The sequence below is a fragment of the Nannospalax galili genome, unplaced genomic scaffold, assembly GCF_000622305.1.
Source record: "Nannospalax galili isolate Female #2095 unplaced genomic scaffold, S.galili_v1.0 scaffold88, whole genome shotgun sequence".
NCBI classification, from domain to species: Eukaryota; Metazoa; Chordata; class Mammalia; order Rodentia; family Spalacidae; genus Nannospalax; species Nannospalax galili.
Genome location: NW_008358908.1, coordinates 398,112 through 416,995, shown reverse-complemented (window position 1 = coordinate 416,995; position 18,884 = coordinate 398,112). Strand labels below are relative to the sequence as shown.

At 37.1% G+C, this 18,884-nt stretch overlaps 1 protein-coding gene across 2 annotated transcripts in view; it reads left to right on the top strand.

The window, feature by feature from the left end:
* The window catches only part of Heatr5b (HEAT repeat containing 5B), a 129,179-nt gene that overhangs the window by 90,216 nt on the left and 20,079 nt on the right, over positions 1 to 18,884 (top strand). For both annotated transcript variants that reach the window (XM_029558388.1, XM_008822591.3), the window contains 5 exons: positions 1,730 to 1,798; positions 5,657 to 5,836; positions 12,749 to 12,986; positions 14,279 to 14,533; positions 16,122 to 16,249. In XM_029558388.1, the coding sequence (XP_029414248.1) occupies positions 1,730 to 1,798; positions 5,657 to 5,836; positions 12,749 to 12,986; positions 14,279 to 14,533; positions 16,122 to 16,249 (870 nt within the window). The remainder of the gene's footprint in view (positions 1 to 1,729; positions 1,799 to 5,656; positions 5,837 to 12,748; positions 12,987 to 14,278; positions 14,534 to 16,121; positions 16,250 to 18,884) is intronic.

Genomic DNA, 18,884 nt, shown 5'->3' with positions numbered 1-18,884 from the left:
AAAGCTGTGTACAAATGTACCTAAAATTATACATATGAATAATGTGTAATCCTCTGTTTTATCATCATTAATATAGGTGAGGAGGTTATAGCTTTAGTCCAACTGGCTGTAGAAAGCCTGTATACAATTACTTACTCCCACATACAATGAGAGTCTTTAAAATTTTTTTTTAAAATTTAAACCTAGTGTAGCAATGCAGGCCTATAATCCCAACACTTGAGACGTAGAAGTACAAGATTTCTAACTTCAAGTCCAGCCTGAGCTACATGGTGAGTTTAAGGCCAGCCTGGGCCATAAGACTCTGTCTCAAAAAACCTAAAACCCAAACAAACAACAGCAGAACCTTTTATTTAGAAATAATTTCAAATGTACAGACAAGTTGGAGGATCAGTGCAAAACTGTTTTTGTAACCTTTTCCATATTGTCCATTGCTAATTTTGACTCATTTGCTATAATGTTGACTCTTTCTGTTCGTCTTTCCTTCTCTTCTTTCCATAGACATATATACAAATTTTTTCTAAATCCTTTGAAAGTAAATTATTTAAATCATGTTCTTTTACCCTTGAACCTTTTGGACTACATTTCCAAAAGACAACATTGTCTTATATAACCACAGTTTTAATCTCAGGAAATCCAATATTGACTTGCTGCTCTTATTAAATCTGTCATACTCGTTTTGTCAGTGACCCAGTAACCTCTTTGTAGTTTTTGTCCTCCTTCAAGTTCCAGCTTACATGCTGTGGTTAGTTGCCATGCATCTTTAGTCATAGAGTGGAGCTTTTGACCATCTCCAGACTGCTGTTGCTGCAGTGTAGTGACTGTTGGAAGAAATCTCAACTTAGGAATTGACTACATTAATGTCTTAGGTCAGCTCATGCACATTTCCATTTCATCATATATCATCCATCACTGTTGTTAGCTTCCTTAAAACTAAAGCTCATATTCCTTTACTTATTAATATAATGATAATACAAAAGGCAATTAAAGCTTTTTTTAACTTAAAAAATGTATTGAGAATTTCGTACATGCAAGCTTTTTTTAATTGTATGTATATGATGTGTGTGTGTGTGCACGCACGCTGTGCATGAGTGAGGTCAAAAGACAACTTTCCAGAGTTGGTTCTGCTCTTCTGCCATGGATCCCAGGAATCTAACTCAGGTTGTCAGGCTTACATAGCAAGCACTTTTACCCACTGAGCTGGTCCCCAAAAGCTAAGGTTTTTTAGCAATCTTTTAAGTTATCTTTTTGTGAGGTAAAATGATCTCTGAGGTATTTTAGTGCCTCTGAACTTTTATTTTTCCTCAGTCATTTAAAGAAATTGATCCAGTTATATGAGATTTACCCAAGAGATAAATAAATGCTGTTAGAAATATGCTTAGAAAAATATAGATAGGGGAAAACAAACAAACAAAAGGATAGCAGTTTTTTATTATCTTTGGTAAAATGTGACGCTTGTCAGAAAATCCCAGTTACCATTGGACAAAAACAAAAGCAAATGGACCAAGATTGCCTTTTGGGTGTTATTTTTCTATATATTTGATATTGATAACTTCCTAGAAGGCTAAAATAAAAATAGGATGGTTAAGTTTATTATAACTGAAGATAGATAAGGGGAAGGTGATGTAAAAAAAAAAAAAAAAGAACAAAGATGTGTATTTTGTATTTTAATCTCCAGTAACACAAGAGTTTACTACTTAGCTCTGAGGATACATGATGTGTTCATTTTTAGGTGGGAGCTGCTCTAAGACCTGCCTTTTCTCAGGATACCCCATCAGATATAATAGCAAAAGCTTGCCAGGTAAGAAGAAAAAAATGGGGCTTTCTCCAGCTGTCTTCTCTAAATTCCCAGGGGTCTTAAGATTTCACTTCAAGAGAGAAAAATGAAATAATTTTTTTAATCTTGGAAATACAATAGTATTCATTCCTTTTTAACAAGTTTTTTATTACATTTATTTGTTTATTTTATGTGCATGTGTGTTTGGGGGTGGTGCTTCTGTGGGGTCAGAGGACAACTTGAGTCAGTTCTCTCCTCCCACTATGTGGAGTCCAGGAGCTCAGGTTCTCAAGCTCCCAGACAGCCACCTCTTCCTGCTGAGCCATCTTACTACCCTTCATTTCCTTTTTGTTCTATATGAAATGCAAAGCAGTAAATGTTGGTTACATCCTCTTTCTGTCATAGCTCAGGATATGGATTTGGGATACTTAGTTCTTACATCATCTCAAAACTAGCAGAACTGTAAGAGTCATAAGCAAACTAAAATAAAGTCAGATATAAAAATCTGTAATACCTGAAGAATGTAGCACTAATTAGGGAATAAACATTTTTGAGCATAGGTTATGAAAATTCTACAGCTTGGGGGGTATTGAATTATCGTAAAAAGATAGTTTTGAAAATAACAGTGCTTCACTAATGAATGGTTGTTGTTCTCATATTAGAAAACTATGTCTGCAGTCACAAAACCACCCAAAATGCCCATGTCCTAAACCTTTACTAAGTTTATCTTTCTCATATGCCTCATCCTGAGAACAAATTTGTGTACTAAGTTCTACTCTTTCAGAAAATTAGCTTCTTTGTTTGCTAACCTGTGGACTGAGAAACTTCTGTCTCCTCCCCAGTTTTCTGGAGTGCAGAACTATGGTCCCTCAGTTTTGCTTAGAATTAATGAGCAGGCGTCATCTGATTTCTAGACAAAGAAGACTCTGTTCTTTTTAGTGATAGAGTCGAAATTATTTGTTCTCTCTGTGACTGAATGGTTTTACCTCTTCTTTCCACTGTTGAGATACATTTCTTTGATGCTTATTGCCTTAATGGTGGCTTTCAGAGGAGTGAATTCCACCCATGGACAGCATGCGGAAGAGAGAAGAGAAGCCATTGTTAGAGGAATAGGTCTCTGCATCATGGTTCAAGTGATGGGATGAGAGTCAATGACTTGGCATAGAGACATACAAGCATAGAAACCACAGTTGGGTGTAAATACATATGTAATGAGGTTGTTTCTGAGCACTGTATTAGGTAGACAAATTCTACTACAAAGCTCCCAATTATTAGAAGAGCAAAAACTGTCTGAATTTCATGTAATAAATGAGTGGCATGAAAAATTTCTGTCACTGAATTTAACTTAAATTTATTTTGTAGTGTGTGCTGCTTTTTCTATAAAAATTTTCTTGTTTCCTAGTGGCAGGTTTAAATAACTAGTGAGACAGTGGGTTGCAAATGCCTTTTCTTGATAGAAAAGAAGGAGTTGGATTACAGTGTTCCAGTTTGTTGACTAGAATACTTTTTTTTTTTTTAAATTTATATGTATGTGTGTTTTGTCTGCATGTAGGTAAGTGCACCCGTGTCATGCAATGTCCGTGGAGGACAGAAGAAGCTGTCAGATCCCCTGGCACTGGAGTTACAGACAGCTGTTACCTGCCATGTGGGTGCTGGGATTCGAACCTGGCTCTTCTGCAAGAACAGCCAGTGTTCTTAACCACTGAGCCATCTCCCCAGCCCCTAGAATACTCTTAAAAAGTCTTAATATCACAGTAATTCTTAGAAATCATAAGAGAACTTCATGTAATTAAACTGGGGTCATTAATCAGTGAATGAACAAAAAAAATCAGTTAAAGTAAGATTAGAATCACAAACAATGCATCCTCAAATATGTCAGTTGAACTTAAAATTTACCTACATAAATTCACCCATTTGGTTTAAGGCCAGGGTCTTTTATCTAAATATGATTTTGGTGATCTATTGCTCCATTATCTTTTTTATAAACAAATATATAAAGCAGCATTATCTGCAATCTATCTCTGACTCTAGTTTTTTTTTTTTAATTTATTTTTGGTTGATTGAGACAAGGTCTTACAGTGTAGCCCAGGCTGGTGTGGAACTCACTATTAGACCAGATCTGCCTGCCTGTGCCATCTTAGTGCTGGGATTAGCAGCATGTACTACCATGCCCAGCTATTTTTTTTATTTAGTATGTGTGTGTATGTATGTCCACATGTATGAAAATGCCACAGAGGCTAGAAGAGGGTATCAGAGTTCCCAGAGTTGGGAGTTACTGACTGTGTGAGCTGCTTGACATGGGTGCTGGTAACCAAACTCTGGTCCTCTGCAAGAACAGCAAGTGTTCTTAACCTCTAAACTATCTCTCCAACCCCTAGAGTCTTTGTCTTTAAAGGAAAAAAAAAAATGCTTAAAATTTTGCAAGGAAAATTGGGGCCAAATTCCCAGTTATTCACAAGTACCCCCTACTTCTAGTTATATTTCTATCAAATTGTACTGAAATATCAAATTTGTCTAGTATATTTAGTTTCCTTAGGAAGCAGCTCTTTTATTTTTTCATATTTTATTTATTTTTATGAATATGACCGTGTATAAGTGCACCCTTGTCATACAGTGCCTGTAGAGGTCAGAAGAGGGTGTCGAGTCTTCTGGAACTGTAGTTGCAGATGGTTGTTAGCTGCTGTGTGGGTGTCGAGAATTGAACTGAGGTCCTCTGCAAGAGCAGCCAGTGCTCTTAACCACTGAGCAATCTCTCTAGCCCCCTCCTTACTGTCTTTTAATGTTCCCATTTAATTTCTGGCACATGAGTTTTCTACTTGCAGAATTATTTTAATTGACATTTCATTTTTCCAGAAGAATGTCTGTAGTTGATAAAATACGTTTTCAAATGTTCTTATTTTATTAAAACTTAGTTTTTTATTCTTTGAGTGTAAGATTTTAAGTGAATACAGTTGTTTATGTATTTAATCTCAGTTTTTAAAGTTTTAAATACAGGAAAACAAGTCCATTAGTAATAATTTGAAACTCAAATACTCTGAAAAACAAAAGCCTGAGCTCACGGTGCCTATTTACCCCCGAAGCTGAATATGGTTTTAGTATTGATCCATCTCTTGAGAGTGATTCCTCAGTTCCATTGCAGAGACATCTATATGTTAATTGTGTGACACTACCTCAACCCTTCCCACATGTTTTCCTTGACAATCTTCTTGTTCCTTTTTGCCTTTTACCCAAAAGTTGTGACTTATAATCATTTTTGATAAAGTTGGCATTGGCACCAGCCTCTTCCTTGATGAAATTCTCCCCTTGACTCAGTGTCACTGGCTTTGCCTGGTTTTTCTGAAGTTTTCAATTTCTAATTTGTGTTTTTTCCACTTGTCTTTTAAGTATAACTATTTTCCCTGTTTTCTGGATGGATGTACTAAGACTTTTTAATAACCTATCCTTAAAGAAATTTACTTAGTAATATTACTTTCGTTATTGCCTTCATATAGAAGTTCCTGGGTTTATGTAGTTATCTTTGAACTTGCTTCTGAAATCTAGACCAAAGTTTCCAAATGTCTGATGAATATTTTCTCACAAGTCTCTTACTGGCACTTAAAATTCAGCATTGAAAAATGTTTAGAGTCAACATCATGCTATCTCCACTAAGACTCTGAAAAGTTAAGTAAATATGACTTCATTTTCTATATAGGAATATAATAAAATCTATACTTGCTATTCATTTTTTATGAAAAATATAGTTTTATAGTTTTTTTAAAAATTTGTCCATCAAGGAAGAAAATATTTCATTCTCATAGATTGTGTGTGTGTGTGTCTGTCTGTCTGTCTGTCTGTGTGTCTGTGTGTCTGTCTGTGCACAATGACATTGTGTTCCTTGGCTAGGTATGCAGCACATGGATTGGAAGTGGAGTTGTTAGTGACCTCAACGATCTCCGCCGGGTACATAATCTGCTCGTCTCTTCTCTGGACAAAGTGCAGGCTGGAAAGGGATCTTCTAGCCAACTGTACCGAGAGAGTGCCACCACCATGGAAAAACTGGCTGTTCTCAAGGCATGGGCTGAGGTAAATACAGCCTCTTACTGCTTCACCATTTTTCCATCCCTGAGAAAATGTTACCTACTCCTGATGGTAAAACCTTTTTGTGTATTCAAATTGATCATTGATATGGAATGCTTTTGAAAATCTGTTAATCAGTTTTTTTTGTAAACTTGGCATGGTAACATACAACTGTAATCTCAGTACTAGGGAGGCTGAGGCTCCCTATGCCATGTTCGGGTCACTCTGGGCCACATAGTCAGTTCTGTGCCAGTGCAAAGTAAGAGCCCTGTCTGAAAGAAAATTCATATTGATGAAGGATTATTTAGTATTGGGAAATTAGGCATGGGAAACACAAAAAATAGAAAATATTTTATGCTAGGAGTCTTTTTATTTGATTAAATTTTAGAAGACTTCCTACCTTGATATCTATACTGCAGGGATTTAATTTTTTTAAATAGCTGGTTTTACTTGTTTTATTCCCACAATCACTGTGTGTGTGTGTATGTGTGTGTGCACGCGTGCGTGTGCGTGTGTGTCTATGTCTGTGTCTGTATATAAAATTGTGTTGTTTTAATTTCTTTTTTCTAAATGTTGGCCAGTTGCTTTTGAATTCTCGTCATCTGCCCTCTAGTATGTGAAGCAGCTGTTTTCTTACTAGCTCAGCTCATTCTTATGTCCCTATTTCCATGGTATGAACAGCCTATGACCATTGAATAGCGGTCGCTGGCTCAAAGCATGCAGCAGTCAGGATAAAGGATGCTGGGCTTTTGAGGGGGAGGGGATTGGATTTATTCTTTTATAGAAAGAAAAACATGCAAAATATGGAGTTCAATAATGTGTCATAGAAATTAATTTTCTTTCTGATTTTTAGAATATAATCAAGCTGTCTTGTAAATAAAGTATCTTGAAGAATCCAGTATTTTACTCTGATGACATTTTGGTTTTGCTTTATGTTTTAAAAATATTTATTTATTTATTATTACTTTTATTTTATGTGTATGAGTGTTTAGCCCATATGTATATAAGTACACCCATGTTGTGCAATGCCCATGGAGGTCAGAAGAGGGTATCAGATCTTCTGCAGTGGCAGTTCCAGACAGTTGTTAGCCACCATGTGGGTGCTGAGAATCGAACCCAGGTCCTCTGGAAGAGCAGCCAATGAGTGCCCTTAAGCACTGGGTCATCTGATTACATTTTGGAGAAATAAAGTTTTCGATTATATTAGTAAAATGATGGCTTTATTTATAACATTTTAGTCCTTAAAATTAATGGAAATCTAATTATATATTTTTAAATTATGTTTTTATTGAATTTTTGTGCATTTCATACAATATGTCTTAATCATATTTAGACCCCCTCTCTTGTCGTCACTCCCCTGTAATCCCCCCTCACCAGACTTCATGCATTCTGTAATATATATTAAGGCCTAGCAAGTCAAACTTTTTTACCCAGGTGTCCCTTGGTGTGAGTTCATCCACTCGAATCTAGTCAGTCTATGTAGAGTCACTCCTTTAAAGAAGACCAACTCTCCCACACCCAGCTGCCATGTGGGTACTGGGAATCAAATCCGGGTTCTCTGTAAGAGCAGTCAGGGCTCTTAGCTGCTGAGCCATCTCTCTAGCCCAGGCGTTTTCCTTCAGTGTTTTTCTCTTAGAACTAGAGTATTCTAGATCTCTCTACTCAAGACCTATCCTTGCTTTTGTTTTTTTCTGTTAGAGGATTTTAGTTTCCCAACTCCACAGACTGTTTCCTTCAAGTCTTTAGATTTAGGTATACCCTGTGACATTGGGTATGTTATTTACCTGCCTATTGAGAACTTGTTTTCTTAACATTAAAGTATGGAAAATGGCTAAACATTTCCTAGGATTATGGTATAAATGAAATCAAATATCAGTGTAAAATTCTGTATAATACTTACAGTATTTTATCCATAATGAATGTTACCTGCTGTTATTAATACTATAATTAATATTGCATTACAGTTTTTCTTGAATCTGAGCCTAATGTTTTTCATTTTCTTATTTCACTCTGATTCATCCAACAATGTGTTATTAAGCATAAGCTCTGAGCCAGGGTGACCCTTGAGAATACAAGACAGATGTACTATATTTACTGAGCAAGAAAAACAAGGAGATGCAATAGAATGCCAGGAGTTTTATCATAGGAGAAATACTAAGTGTTTTGAAATGCAGTGCAGAGGTGCTGCTGCTAGGGTGTAGGTTCAGAGCTGAATTCTTGGAGACAGTGAGGTTTAAATGGAAACATGGAGGCAGGAATACATACTGTCAGGCATCAGTGTGAGGAGCAGACTGTGCAAAAGCTCAGTATTATCTGTTGTTTACCCTTCTGGATCTTTGGCATCTTCTACATGCTCTTTGACTTTGCCTATGTCTCTCTATCTCTGTCTCTGTCTCTCTCTCTCTCAACTTCACTCTTGTTCTAGCTGTCTCCCTCTTTCTCTCCCTTTTCCCCCTCCCTTTTCTCCCTCCCTCTCCCTCCCCACTCTATGTCCAGCAATTTATTGAAGGAATTTATTATTTTCACTTCCTTAATTAGTCACTGACTTCTCAGTCTTCTAAAGTCTGGTTTCAGTCTCACCACTTCACTGAGATTACTTTCACTATAAAGCCACTAATAACATCATCCAAGTCATTGGACACCTTTCCATGGCTGTTGCTTCAGCATTTGATACTGTCTCTCATAGGGCCCCTTTGCTTTCCATGACTCCTCTAATGCTATGCCCTTGGGGCTGGTTTTTCATGGTCAGTTCTACTTGCTGGCTTTTTTTTTTTACTTGCCACATCTGAAATATTGCTGTTTTTCCCAAACCTTCTTACCTTGTACACTCTAGGACGTTCCCATCCACACCCAGTAGCCTCTGTAGCTTTTACTTCTGTAAATATAGATTCTCTATCTACTTTTTCACGCAAACTTCTCTCATAAATTCTGGTCTAGTTATTTTAGTTGTTTTTGTTATCTCCACTTTTCAAAATAAAAATGGCATCTAATTCAGTGTAGTGATTTTTAACCCTTAGCAGTAGAGCCTGTGCACTGCTCCATTTCTCTAGGCAAATGTTCTTCCCATGCTGCCTTGATGCTCTTATTATCTGTCACCTGGTCTAATTCATCCTCATTTGTTTTTCTACTCTTGAGTCTACTTTCCTTCACCTCTTCTCACTGAATCTCAGAGTAATTATGCTAAAACAATATATTTTTATTCTTTAGTATTTTGCTTATTTTTATTTGCTGTGTATGAGTGTTCTGCCTACATGTATGTAAAAACACCCATGGCATGCATGCCCACAGAGGTAAGAAGAGAGCCTTGAATTCCTCTGGATCTGTAGTTATGGATGGCTGTTAGCCACCATGTGGGTGTTGGGAATCAAACCCAGGTTCTCTGCAGGAGCAGCCAATGCTCTTAACCACTGAGCCATTTCTCTGGCTCCTAAAATATACATTTTTTAGAAAAGAATACGAATTAACAATTCACAAAGGAGAAATAAAGCTACCAATAAGTATGGGGGGGGTGAAGAAATACTAAACAGTCCCTAGGTAACAAAACAATCCCTAGGTAAATTAGTATCTTTAGAAAAAAATTTTTTAATGTGTATGCATGTATTGCCTGAATGTAGGTAAGTGCACCCGTGTCATGCAGTGCCCACGGAGGACAGAAGAGGCTGTCAGATCCCCTGGAACTGGAGTTACAGACAGTTGTTAGCTGCCATGTGGGTGCTGGGATTCAAACCCAGGTCTTCTGCAAGAACAACCAGTGTTCTTAACCTCTGAGCGATCTCTCCAGTCCCAAATTAGTGTCTTTTTAAATGACAGTGTCAGTAAAACTTTTAAAAGGGTTGGTATATTTCAAAATACTTTTTAAGGACTGAATACAGTGGCATATGCCTCTAGTCCCAGCACTCAAGGGCAGAAGCAGGCAGATTTCTGTGAGTTCAAGTTCAGCTTGATCCATAGAATGTGTTCCAGGCTAGCCAGGGCTACCTAGTGAGATTCTGTCTCACAAACAAACAAACAAACAAACAGACAAACAGAAAGCCAAAAGCACTTTTTCAGACCATGCACGTTTGTTGGCCATTTTGTCTTAAGGAATACTTAAAAGATATACAGAAAATTTCTGCCTCAAGAATTTTATTTTCGTAGTATTATTATTCGAATGTTATTCCGTAGTGTTGAAATGCCCTAAATGCATATCTTGAGCCTAAAAGATGACAGTGTTAAGTGAATAGAAAACTGGGTTCAAAATTTTATGTGCATACTTACTATTTGGAAGTCTTTGAATGTGTACACACAACATATTTGCAGTGTTAACAGCATTATACCTGAATAGTAAGTTTGCAGCTTTAATTTCCATTTTGCTTCTGTTGCTGATTTGCCTTACATAAAATCTGATAAGAAAAATACCTAATAAAAAAACAAGACAAAATATGTTTAAATCATATAAAAATATATTGCCATGTATTTCAGGTAACGGTGTACAGTACAGAACTCTTTTAGAAAAGCATCTGGCAGGGCCTGGGTGTGTTCTCTCAGTGGGAGAGTACTTGTCTAGAAACAAACAGAAACAACAGTAACAACAAAAATTACAAGAAAGTACTTAGCATTTCTATTGAAAACCATAAAAATATTTGTGATCACTGACCCAGGAATTCCTTTTATGGTCCTTTTCTTTTATGAGGAAAAGAAATAAGCTTACAATCATGTTTACTTACAGTGTTATTTATAATATGAAGACATGAATGTTCTTTGTTCACTTGCATCAATTCTCCTCCCTCTATCTCCTGAGCACTAGGATTACAAGTGTGTGCCATTATAATCAGGTTTTTTTTAACCTTTCTAAACCTTTTGTAACATAATTATTAAAATAAAAGTTGAGAAAAATACAAATGTATGACATTAAAAGTTCCTACAATGATTGCTCATCCCAATTGCCTACCAAGTCAAAGCTTCAGCCAACTCTGCCTTACATCCTGTTGTCAGGCTGTAGCAAACTTTTGCAGTACTCAAAATGCCAGGCCATTCCTTATTGTTATGCTCTTGTCTTGCTGCTCCCTCTGCCCACAATCTCCCTTCCCAGCTTTGCCTGTAAGAGTGCATCTTTGTCCCTGCAAACTCTGCCTTGCCTTTCTCATCCTTCCAGAGTTCAGATCTGTCCATTCTTGATGCTCCCTAAGAGTCCTTCATTCACTGAAGACACAGGTGTGCTAGGAAGTGTCATTAGAAACAAAGTTTAGGGCTTTGTCCCTCTTTTTTCTTTCTTAATTAAAAAATTTTATTTATTTTTATTTTATGTGTATGAGTGTACTGCCTGCATGTGTGTAAGTGCACCCGTGTTGTGCAATGCCCACAGAGGTCAGAAGAGGGCATCGAATCCCCTGGAACTGGAGTTAGGACAGTTATTAGCTGTTATATAGGTGCTAGGAATTGAACCTGGGTCCTCTGCAGGAGCAGTCAGTGCTCTTAACTGCTGAGCCATCTCTCCAACCCCCTCTTTACCTTTTTAAGACAGTGTCTTGCTGTGTAACCCAGGCTAGCCTCAGACTCAGGTTCTTCTCTCCCAGCCTCTCTAGATTATAGGAGTGCACCTCCACACCGAGCTTAAAATCATTAAAAATTTTTTCAGTATCTTTCTTGTTCCTGTATCATTGTAATTGTAAGTTCACAGAAAGAAAAAGCCAGGTATTTGTGTTTGTTACCTCAGTTTGTGTCATGATAACATACACAAGGTACTGGATAAGGTTTCAGATGAATGACTGGACATTTTTATTGTGTTTATTGGACATTTAATTAAAATGTGAGTATAATGTCAAATTTAGGGGAGTAACCAGTGTTGGGAATCATGAATATGGGGTTTATAACCCACGATCCAATCTCCATATTTTGGAATTCAGTTAACTCCTCTGTTTCTCTTTGCTCCATTTGTCTTATGGTAGGAACACAGATAAGATGCAGCCCTCCTGTAAGAAGCTTAGGATGTACAGAAACATGACTTCATCACTGGGCACAATGGAATAACACTGGAGAAGGAAAACAGTTTTCTCAAAGTTTTTATGTAGTACAGTTGTTTTTCTTGTTATTCCTTTGTTTTGGGGTGTTTTTTTTTTCTCTTACTTTTTTATTAATGTTTTCCAGCATTGTATTATCAGTTGCTCAGAGCCTAACTTATAGTACAAAAAGAAACTGAACAAAGAAAAATCTTTAAAGTTGTGTTTTAGGAAAGTTGTTATAACATGTCTCTTTGGTTCACTAGAAAGAAAGGATACAGATAATAGATGTGATAAATAAATTACAGTCTTAGCTTGGCTATATGTTGGAATTGTTAGACTGCTAAGTATCATTTAAGGACTATGTGAGAGAGGGGTTAGGAGGATATTTATGAAGAGCCTTTCCTTGGCCTCCTCCCTTTTCTCAGTCTTTTTCTTTGAATGCTGTTTGATTATGTCTAATAAGTCTGGGCAAGAGAGGCAGAAGAGGAAGTTAGGCTCCATGGGGAAAAAGGAGGCTTTATAAGTAGAACAAGGGTTGCCAGGATAACTCAGAAGCCAACTCAAGGGAGATGCTGTGGGAGGAATATCAGAAGTCCAGTAAGTTAAAAAATGCTTCTGCTGGACGTGGTGGCGGCATGCCTGTATTCCCAACACTTGGGAGGCAGAGGCAGGCAGATATCTGTGAGTTCAAGGCCAGCCTGGTCTACATAGTGAGTTCCAGGACAGGGAAACCCTGCTTCCAAAAGAAAAAAGAAAAAAAAAAAAGCTTCCAGCGCAGAAGAGTCACTCCTCAGTGGTTATCAGGAATCCGTAAAGTTAGATATTTTCTAATATTTGTACCCAATTACCTTGGATAATTCAACTGCTTAATTATGCCAATTTTAAATATCTAATTTTTATCTTATGCCTTGTTTTCAACCCATGAATATCTTATTAGGTATATGTTGTTGCTATGAATATTAAAAAAGAAGCAGAGTCAAAACCAAAAAGAGCAACTAAAAATACTGACGATGATGATGATGACTATGGAACCATAGATGAACTACCTCCGGATAGTTTAATAACACTGGTACAGCCTGAACTGCCCACACTCAGCCGCCTGTGGCTGGCAGCATTGAAAGACTATGCACTTTTGACTTTGCCAGCTGAATTTTCTAGTCAGCTTCCCCCAGATGGTAAGTATTGCATTCAGAACTTTGGTGTTATGGAGTTCAAACTAATTGAACAAAAATGGACTTGGCAGAGGTTAGCACCCACATTAGCAATACTAACATCTTAAATTTTGTGGACTCAAACTTGACATTGTTTCATTTAGAGCATGTCCTTCACTCTGAATTTATAAATTCAAGGTGTTACAGCAAAAAGCTTTTTTTGTTAGTGGAAGCAAAAATCTCAGCACTGTTATAGTAATAGCTGTATGAATAAGGATACTCTAAATAGCTATGGGAAGGCTAGGTGTTGTGGCATATGCACTCAGGAGCCACAGGCAGCTGGATCTCTGAGTTTGAAGCTAGCCTCACCTACATAGTGAGTTACAGGCCAGCCAAGGCTATAAAGTGAGACCTTGTCTCAAATAAATAATAGCTGTGGGGGATCTGGAAAGGTGGCTCAGTGGTTAAGAGCGCAGACTCCTCTTCCAGAGGACCCAGGGGGTTTGATTCCCACCACCTACATGGCAGCTATGAACTGTCTTTAACTCCAGTTCCAGGGGAATCCAAAGCTGTCTTCTGACCTCCGTGGCATTGCACAACATGGGTGCACTCACATACATGCAGGCAATACACTCATATACATAAAATAAAAATAATAAATAAAATATTTTTAAAAAATAGCTATGGGAAACAACTCATTGTACCAAAACCTGATGAAATATACTATGATACTGGTCATTGTATGTGTTTTCACATAAAACCTAGTCTAGCAATGAGCTGTGTTCCCAAAGTCCTTTTGCATAGTGTTTGTACTTTAATTAGTCTACTGTTAAAGTCAATATACAAAACCTTATGAACACTTTTTTGTTTAGAAAATGTATTATTAATTCCTACTCAAAGAAAGAAATCATTCTTCCTTCTAAATATTTGTGAGGACAGTACTAGAGTTCTCTTGAGTTCTCCTTTCTTAATCCATCATCATAGCAGGGAGAGAGTAGAAACTCAGTGTTGGCTATGGAAACAGGAGTAAGGAGGAATGAAAGAGCAGAAAAACAGAAGGAAGAGACAGAGGCCTTGGTGGTAGTAAAAAGAGAGGTGGCAGTGAGGAAGTTTAGCCTGTGGCAACAGGGTGGGACAAGATAAGGATGTTTAATGACACTGGCAGTGGGGACAGGCACACCCCAGCTCCACTGTAGAAAGTGCTTGTTTGGGGAAGGACTTGGTGGCTTGAATGCTCTTTTGTATGAAGAAATTCTTAAATGTGTGAACATTTGTAATAGGAAATAACGTTTTTAATTGATTTGATTATTTTACAGGCGGAGCATTTTATACTCCCGAAACTATTGATACAGCTAGACTTCACTATCGGAATTCCTGGGCCCCAATTCTCCATGCAGTGGCACTTTGGTTAAATAGCACAGGATTTGCATGTTCAGAGACTACAGAAGTGGCTGCAGCATCTGGTTTACAAAAACGCTCCACAGCTGTCAGTTTAAACCAAGCATCAGGAGCAATGGCCAGTGCTAAGTCATTGCCAGAAATTAACACAGACAGAATGCACCTGATTTTAGGTAGGGTGTTACAGTAGTGCATCTCAAGATGTATTACTTCTGAAAATTTTTTTGTTTTAATGGTATGGAAATTTTTTGCATAGCACAATTCAAAGATAAAAGAATTTTTTCAGTTAACTGAATTTTTATTTAAAATTAAATTATTTAAAACTACTCTAAAAGTTTAGCCATCGTGTCTGCTTACAAAACAATACTGAAGAGTTTTCACTAGAAAAATACCTGAGGGTGATTTTTTTATTCAACATGTTTCTTTGTTCTTGGCCTTTAAAAGACTGTCTCACAAGGAAAAAATTGTTGATAATATAGTTTTAAATCAATTTTAATTTATAAATGCTCTTTTAATATTTAAGTATTTACATATTCTAAAGACACTTTTAGTGATATGTTTTGGGAACTGAAAAGGAACATGAATGAGAAGGTGTTGGTAGATGTAATTGTGAGCAGAATTCATAATTGAAAATATGAAAAACTTGAAGTCTTCATCTTATACACATTGAACGGTTGTTATCCATGAGATCTTTTGTGCTTCTGTAGCTTGACATTTAAACAACTCTGTTTGGAGGTGGGAGAGGTAGCTCAGCAGTTAAGAACACTTGCTGCTCTTGTAGAGTACCCGAGTTTGGATCCCAGCACCCGCATTGGGTGGCTCACAATGGCCCATAACTCCAGCCCAAGGGGAGCTGACACTCTCCTCTAGACTCTGAGGCACCCGAACTTGCATGTGTCCATTAGTCACACAGACACACAAACATATACAGAGAATTGAAAAATAATACAACCCTTGTTGGGGATGGAGAGATGGCTCAGTGGTTAAGAGCATGTAGTACTCTTCCAGAGGACCCAAGTTTGGTTCCCAGCACCTATGACATGTGACTCATAAGTGTATATAACTCCAGCTCCAGGTAGATCCAATTCCTTTGTCCTCTGCAGGCCCTATACTCACATTCATATACCCATAAACAGACACATACATAGATGCATAATTAAAAAGAAAATAAATCTAGGGGAAAAACATATATAATTCTTAGGCAACCCTTTAGTGAAATATAACAATTATAAATTTATTCTTAATGTATTATAATTTGTAAATATCCTAGAAATAGAAAAGTGAGTATCTTCATAATCAGCCTGGTGACATGAGGATTTCTTTCTTGTGCATACTTATTTGAGTATTAAGCTATACGCAAGGCTTCAACATTGTGTTACTTGGCTGCTTAGCTTAGAAACCATTTTTAACTCTCTAGGATTAATAAACAAATGGTAATATGGGGGCTGGAGAGATGATTCAGTGGTTAAGAGCACTGGCTGCTCTTGCAGGAGACCTGGGTTCCATTCCCAGCATCCACATGGCAGCTTACAACTATCTGTAACTCCAGTTCCAGGGACTCTGACACCCTCTCTTGACCTCTGCAGGCATTGTATGACATAGGTACACTTATTGTATACATGCAGGCAATATACTCATATATAGAAAATAATAAAATGTTTTAATAAAAATGATAATATGGACAAATAGAGAAAAATATGATATGAAACAATATAAAGTGTTTTATATTGTGAGCCCATGGTTTCATTTTGTGCATTTCAGGTGTGAGTATACAGTTTCTTTGTTCTCCTAGACCTGAGGAGCCCATTGAGCATGTTACAGCATGCCTACAGGCCTTACATACCTTATTGGATTCTCCTTATGCACGAATCCACATTGCAGAAGATCAGGTACAGTGTATTTCTGTAATAGATTAAGTCATGTACTTTGTTTTAATCACATCTACCTTGAGATACTTTTCTCACATAGGAAATAAATATCATATGTTTCTAACTGTGTCATATAACAATATAAAAGGAATGCTAAGGATTTTGTCTTTATTGATTCTTGGATGATCAGGCAGAATTAGACTACAGATAGTTACTAAAACTAAAAATACAAGAGATACCTTCAGTTGTAGTTAATGGTTTTACTATTAAGATGTTGAAGTTAATTATAAGGCTATTAAATGAATTTCGTGACTCTTAAATGTTAAAGTACTGCCTATCATTTAGTGGAAAAATTAAAATTTTTATTTATCATGATGGTGGGGGTGCCACAGTGTACATGAAGAGGTCAGAGAACAACCTTATGGATTACATTCTCTCTTTCCACCTTAAGTGGGTTCCAGGGATCAAACTCAGGTCATCAGGCGTATGTGGCCAGTGCTTTACTGCTGAGCCATCTTGCTGGCTGTTAAAAAATTGTTTCTTAGTATCTCAAATCCTCAGTTTAATGAATTACTTTTTCCAACTACTATATGAAATATTTAGGGCATTTTATTCATGTTATAGAACCCAACTACCACTGGATTTGCTATCCTTGATTAGAAAGTCTTTTCACATTAAGAATTGCCTCTACCATATAGTATCATTTGGGGTATTTTACCACAAAATACAAACAGATGAAATACTAAGTTGATATCATTTATTACATAAAATGATTTTTGTGTATCACACAACCAAAAAAGCAAAGTAAATATATGCTATAATTCCAATATTCACTCATGGATGATTTTTTTATCTCAGCCATGTAACCTCAAGCTGTGCCTCAGCCTAACTACAAATAAGAATCCTCAGGATCTGGGGGCTGGAGAGATAGCACAGTAGTTAAGAACACTGACTGTTCTTGTAGGAAACCCAGGTTTGAATCCCAGCACCCACATGGCAGCAAACAACTGTCTGTAACTCCAGTTCGGGGATCCGACAGTCTCTTCTGTCCTCTGCAGGCATTGCATGACATGGGTGCACTTACCTCCATGCAGGCAATACACGCATACACATAAAATAAAAATAATAAATAAAATATTTTTTTAAAAAAAGAAGCCTCAGAATCCTTTTCAAATAGTTAAGCCTACAAGGTGTAATCAGAATGAAGAGAGGTTATTGTATTTAAACCAAATTATTTGGGTTTTCACATAACATCTCACACAGTTATTTATTTGGGGACTTAGTAAGATTCTGTGTTGCTTCAATAAAATAACTGATAGGTTTTTTTTTTTTTCCTGAGTTGAATCCTACAATTTCAATGTTGTGCAAGTATGCTGACTTACTATCTTACTTTTTCCAGCTACTTTTACTGTGGGCCTCTTCTATTTCAGACTAATTTTGAGGCTGTAGATATAAAAATTTTATTTTCCATTCACTAGATTTGGAGAAAAACACAGTGTGATATGTGCTATTTTCGTGTAGGTAAGGGTATAATGAGAATGGGGAACTGGGTGGGGAGGCAGCAGCACTGTGATGGGGCAGCCTATCAAAGGAGATGGTAATTGAATCAAATCAGAAAGAGAAATTACCAAAGGGATGAGTGTTCCTCTGAGAAAGAACAACACAAATGCAGGACCCAGGACTCTTGAGGGTAACATGAAAAGTTCAAGGACACGATAGTTATTTACTGTGGCTGATGTTAAACAGGTTGATGTTATCAGATGAGGCTGATCAATATGGTAAAGGCCAAATTATAAAGATTTCTTTATGGTATGTAAAGAAATTTGAACTCTATCCTGAAAATGAAAGGAAATTATTTAAAATGTTTAAATATAAGAATGATTAATTTAGTGTTTTGGAGGGATCATGGAAGGCTGAGAGTTATAACAAATGGTAGAGCATTTGCCTAGATAAACAGACATTTAGATGGACAGACATACAGATTTAGTGATCTTGAGGGATTACACTAATAGTCAGTGGAAGTGGGTTTATGAGAGATGAGGGGAAAAAATGGAAGCCAGTTTGAGGCTGTTCCCTAATTTCAGAGAATAGTTAATACACTAGCCTAGGAAAATTGATTAAAGATGGAGATGACCATATTGGAGCCATGAGGATAAATAGCATTTAAGGACTGAAAAGAGGAAACTAAATGGGCAGTGGAAACCTTTAGAGAGTAGTAGTAGATCCACAAAACAATGATCAAAAACAAGGAGATGTTAAAGAAAGCTAGAAGACAATATTGAAAGAAACATTGTCATCAATAAGGACAGAGAGTCCTGAGGGGTTTGAGAGTGACCTATGAAAGGTCTTGTGTGGTTAGAAGTTAGATTGTAGAAGACTGGGGTGTGATTGAAGAGAACAAAGCATCTAGACTCAAAGGAAGAGTAAGACAGGAGGACATGGGGCTATAAAAGAACAGAGGAGGCCTTTAGAGGACATTAGATAAGAAAGTATGGAGCACTTTCCTTATACTGAGGAGAGTGGATTTTCTAGAGAGAGGGTGAAGACATAGGAGTTATGACTGGGGTCCTTAACACAGCCCAGAAAGTCTATGGGAATAGGAAAGCCTGAGGAAAATGGAACAACTTTGGAGTTTCCCTCCCTCCCTCCCTCCCTC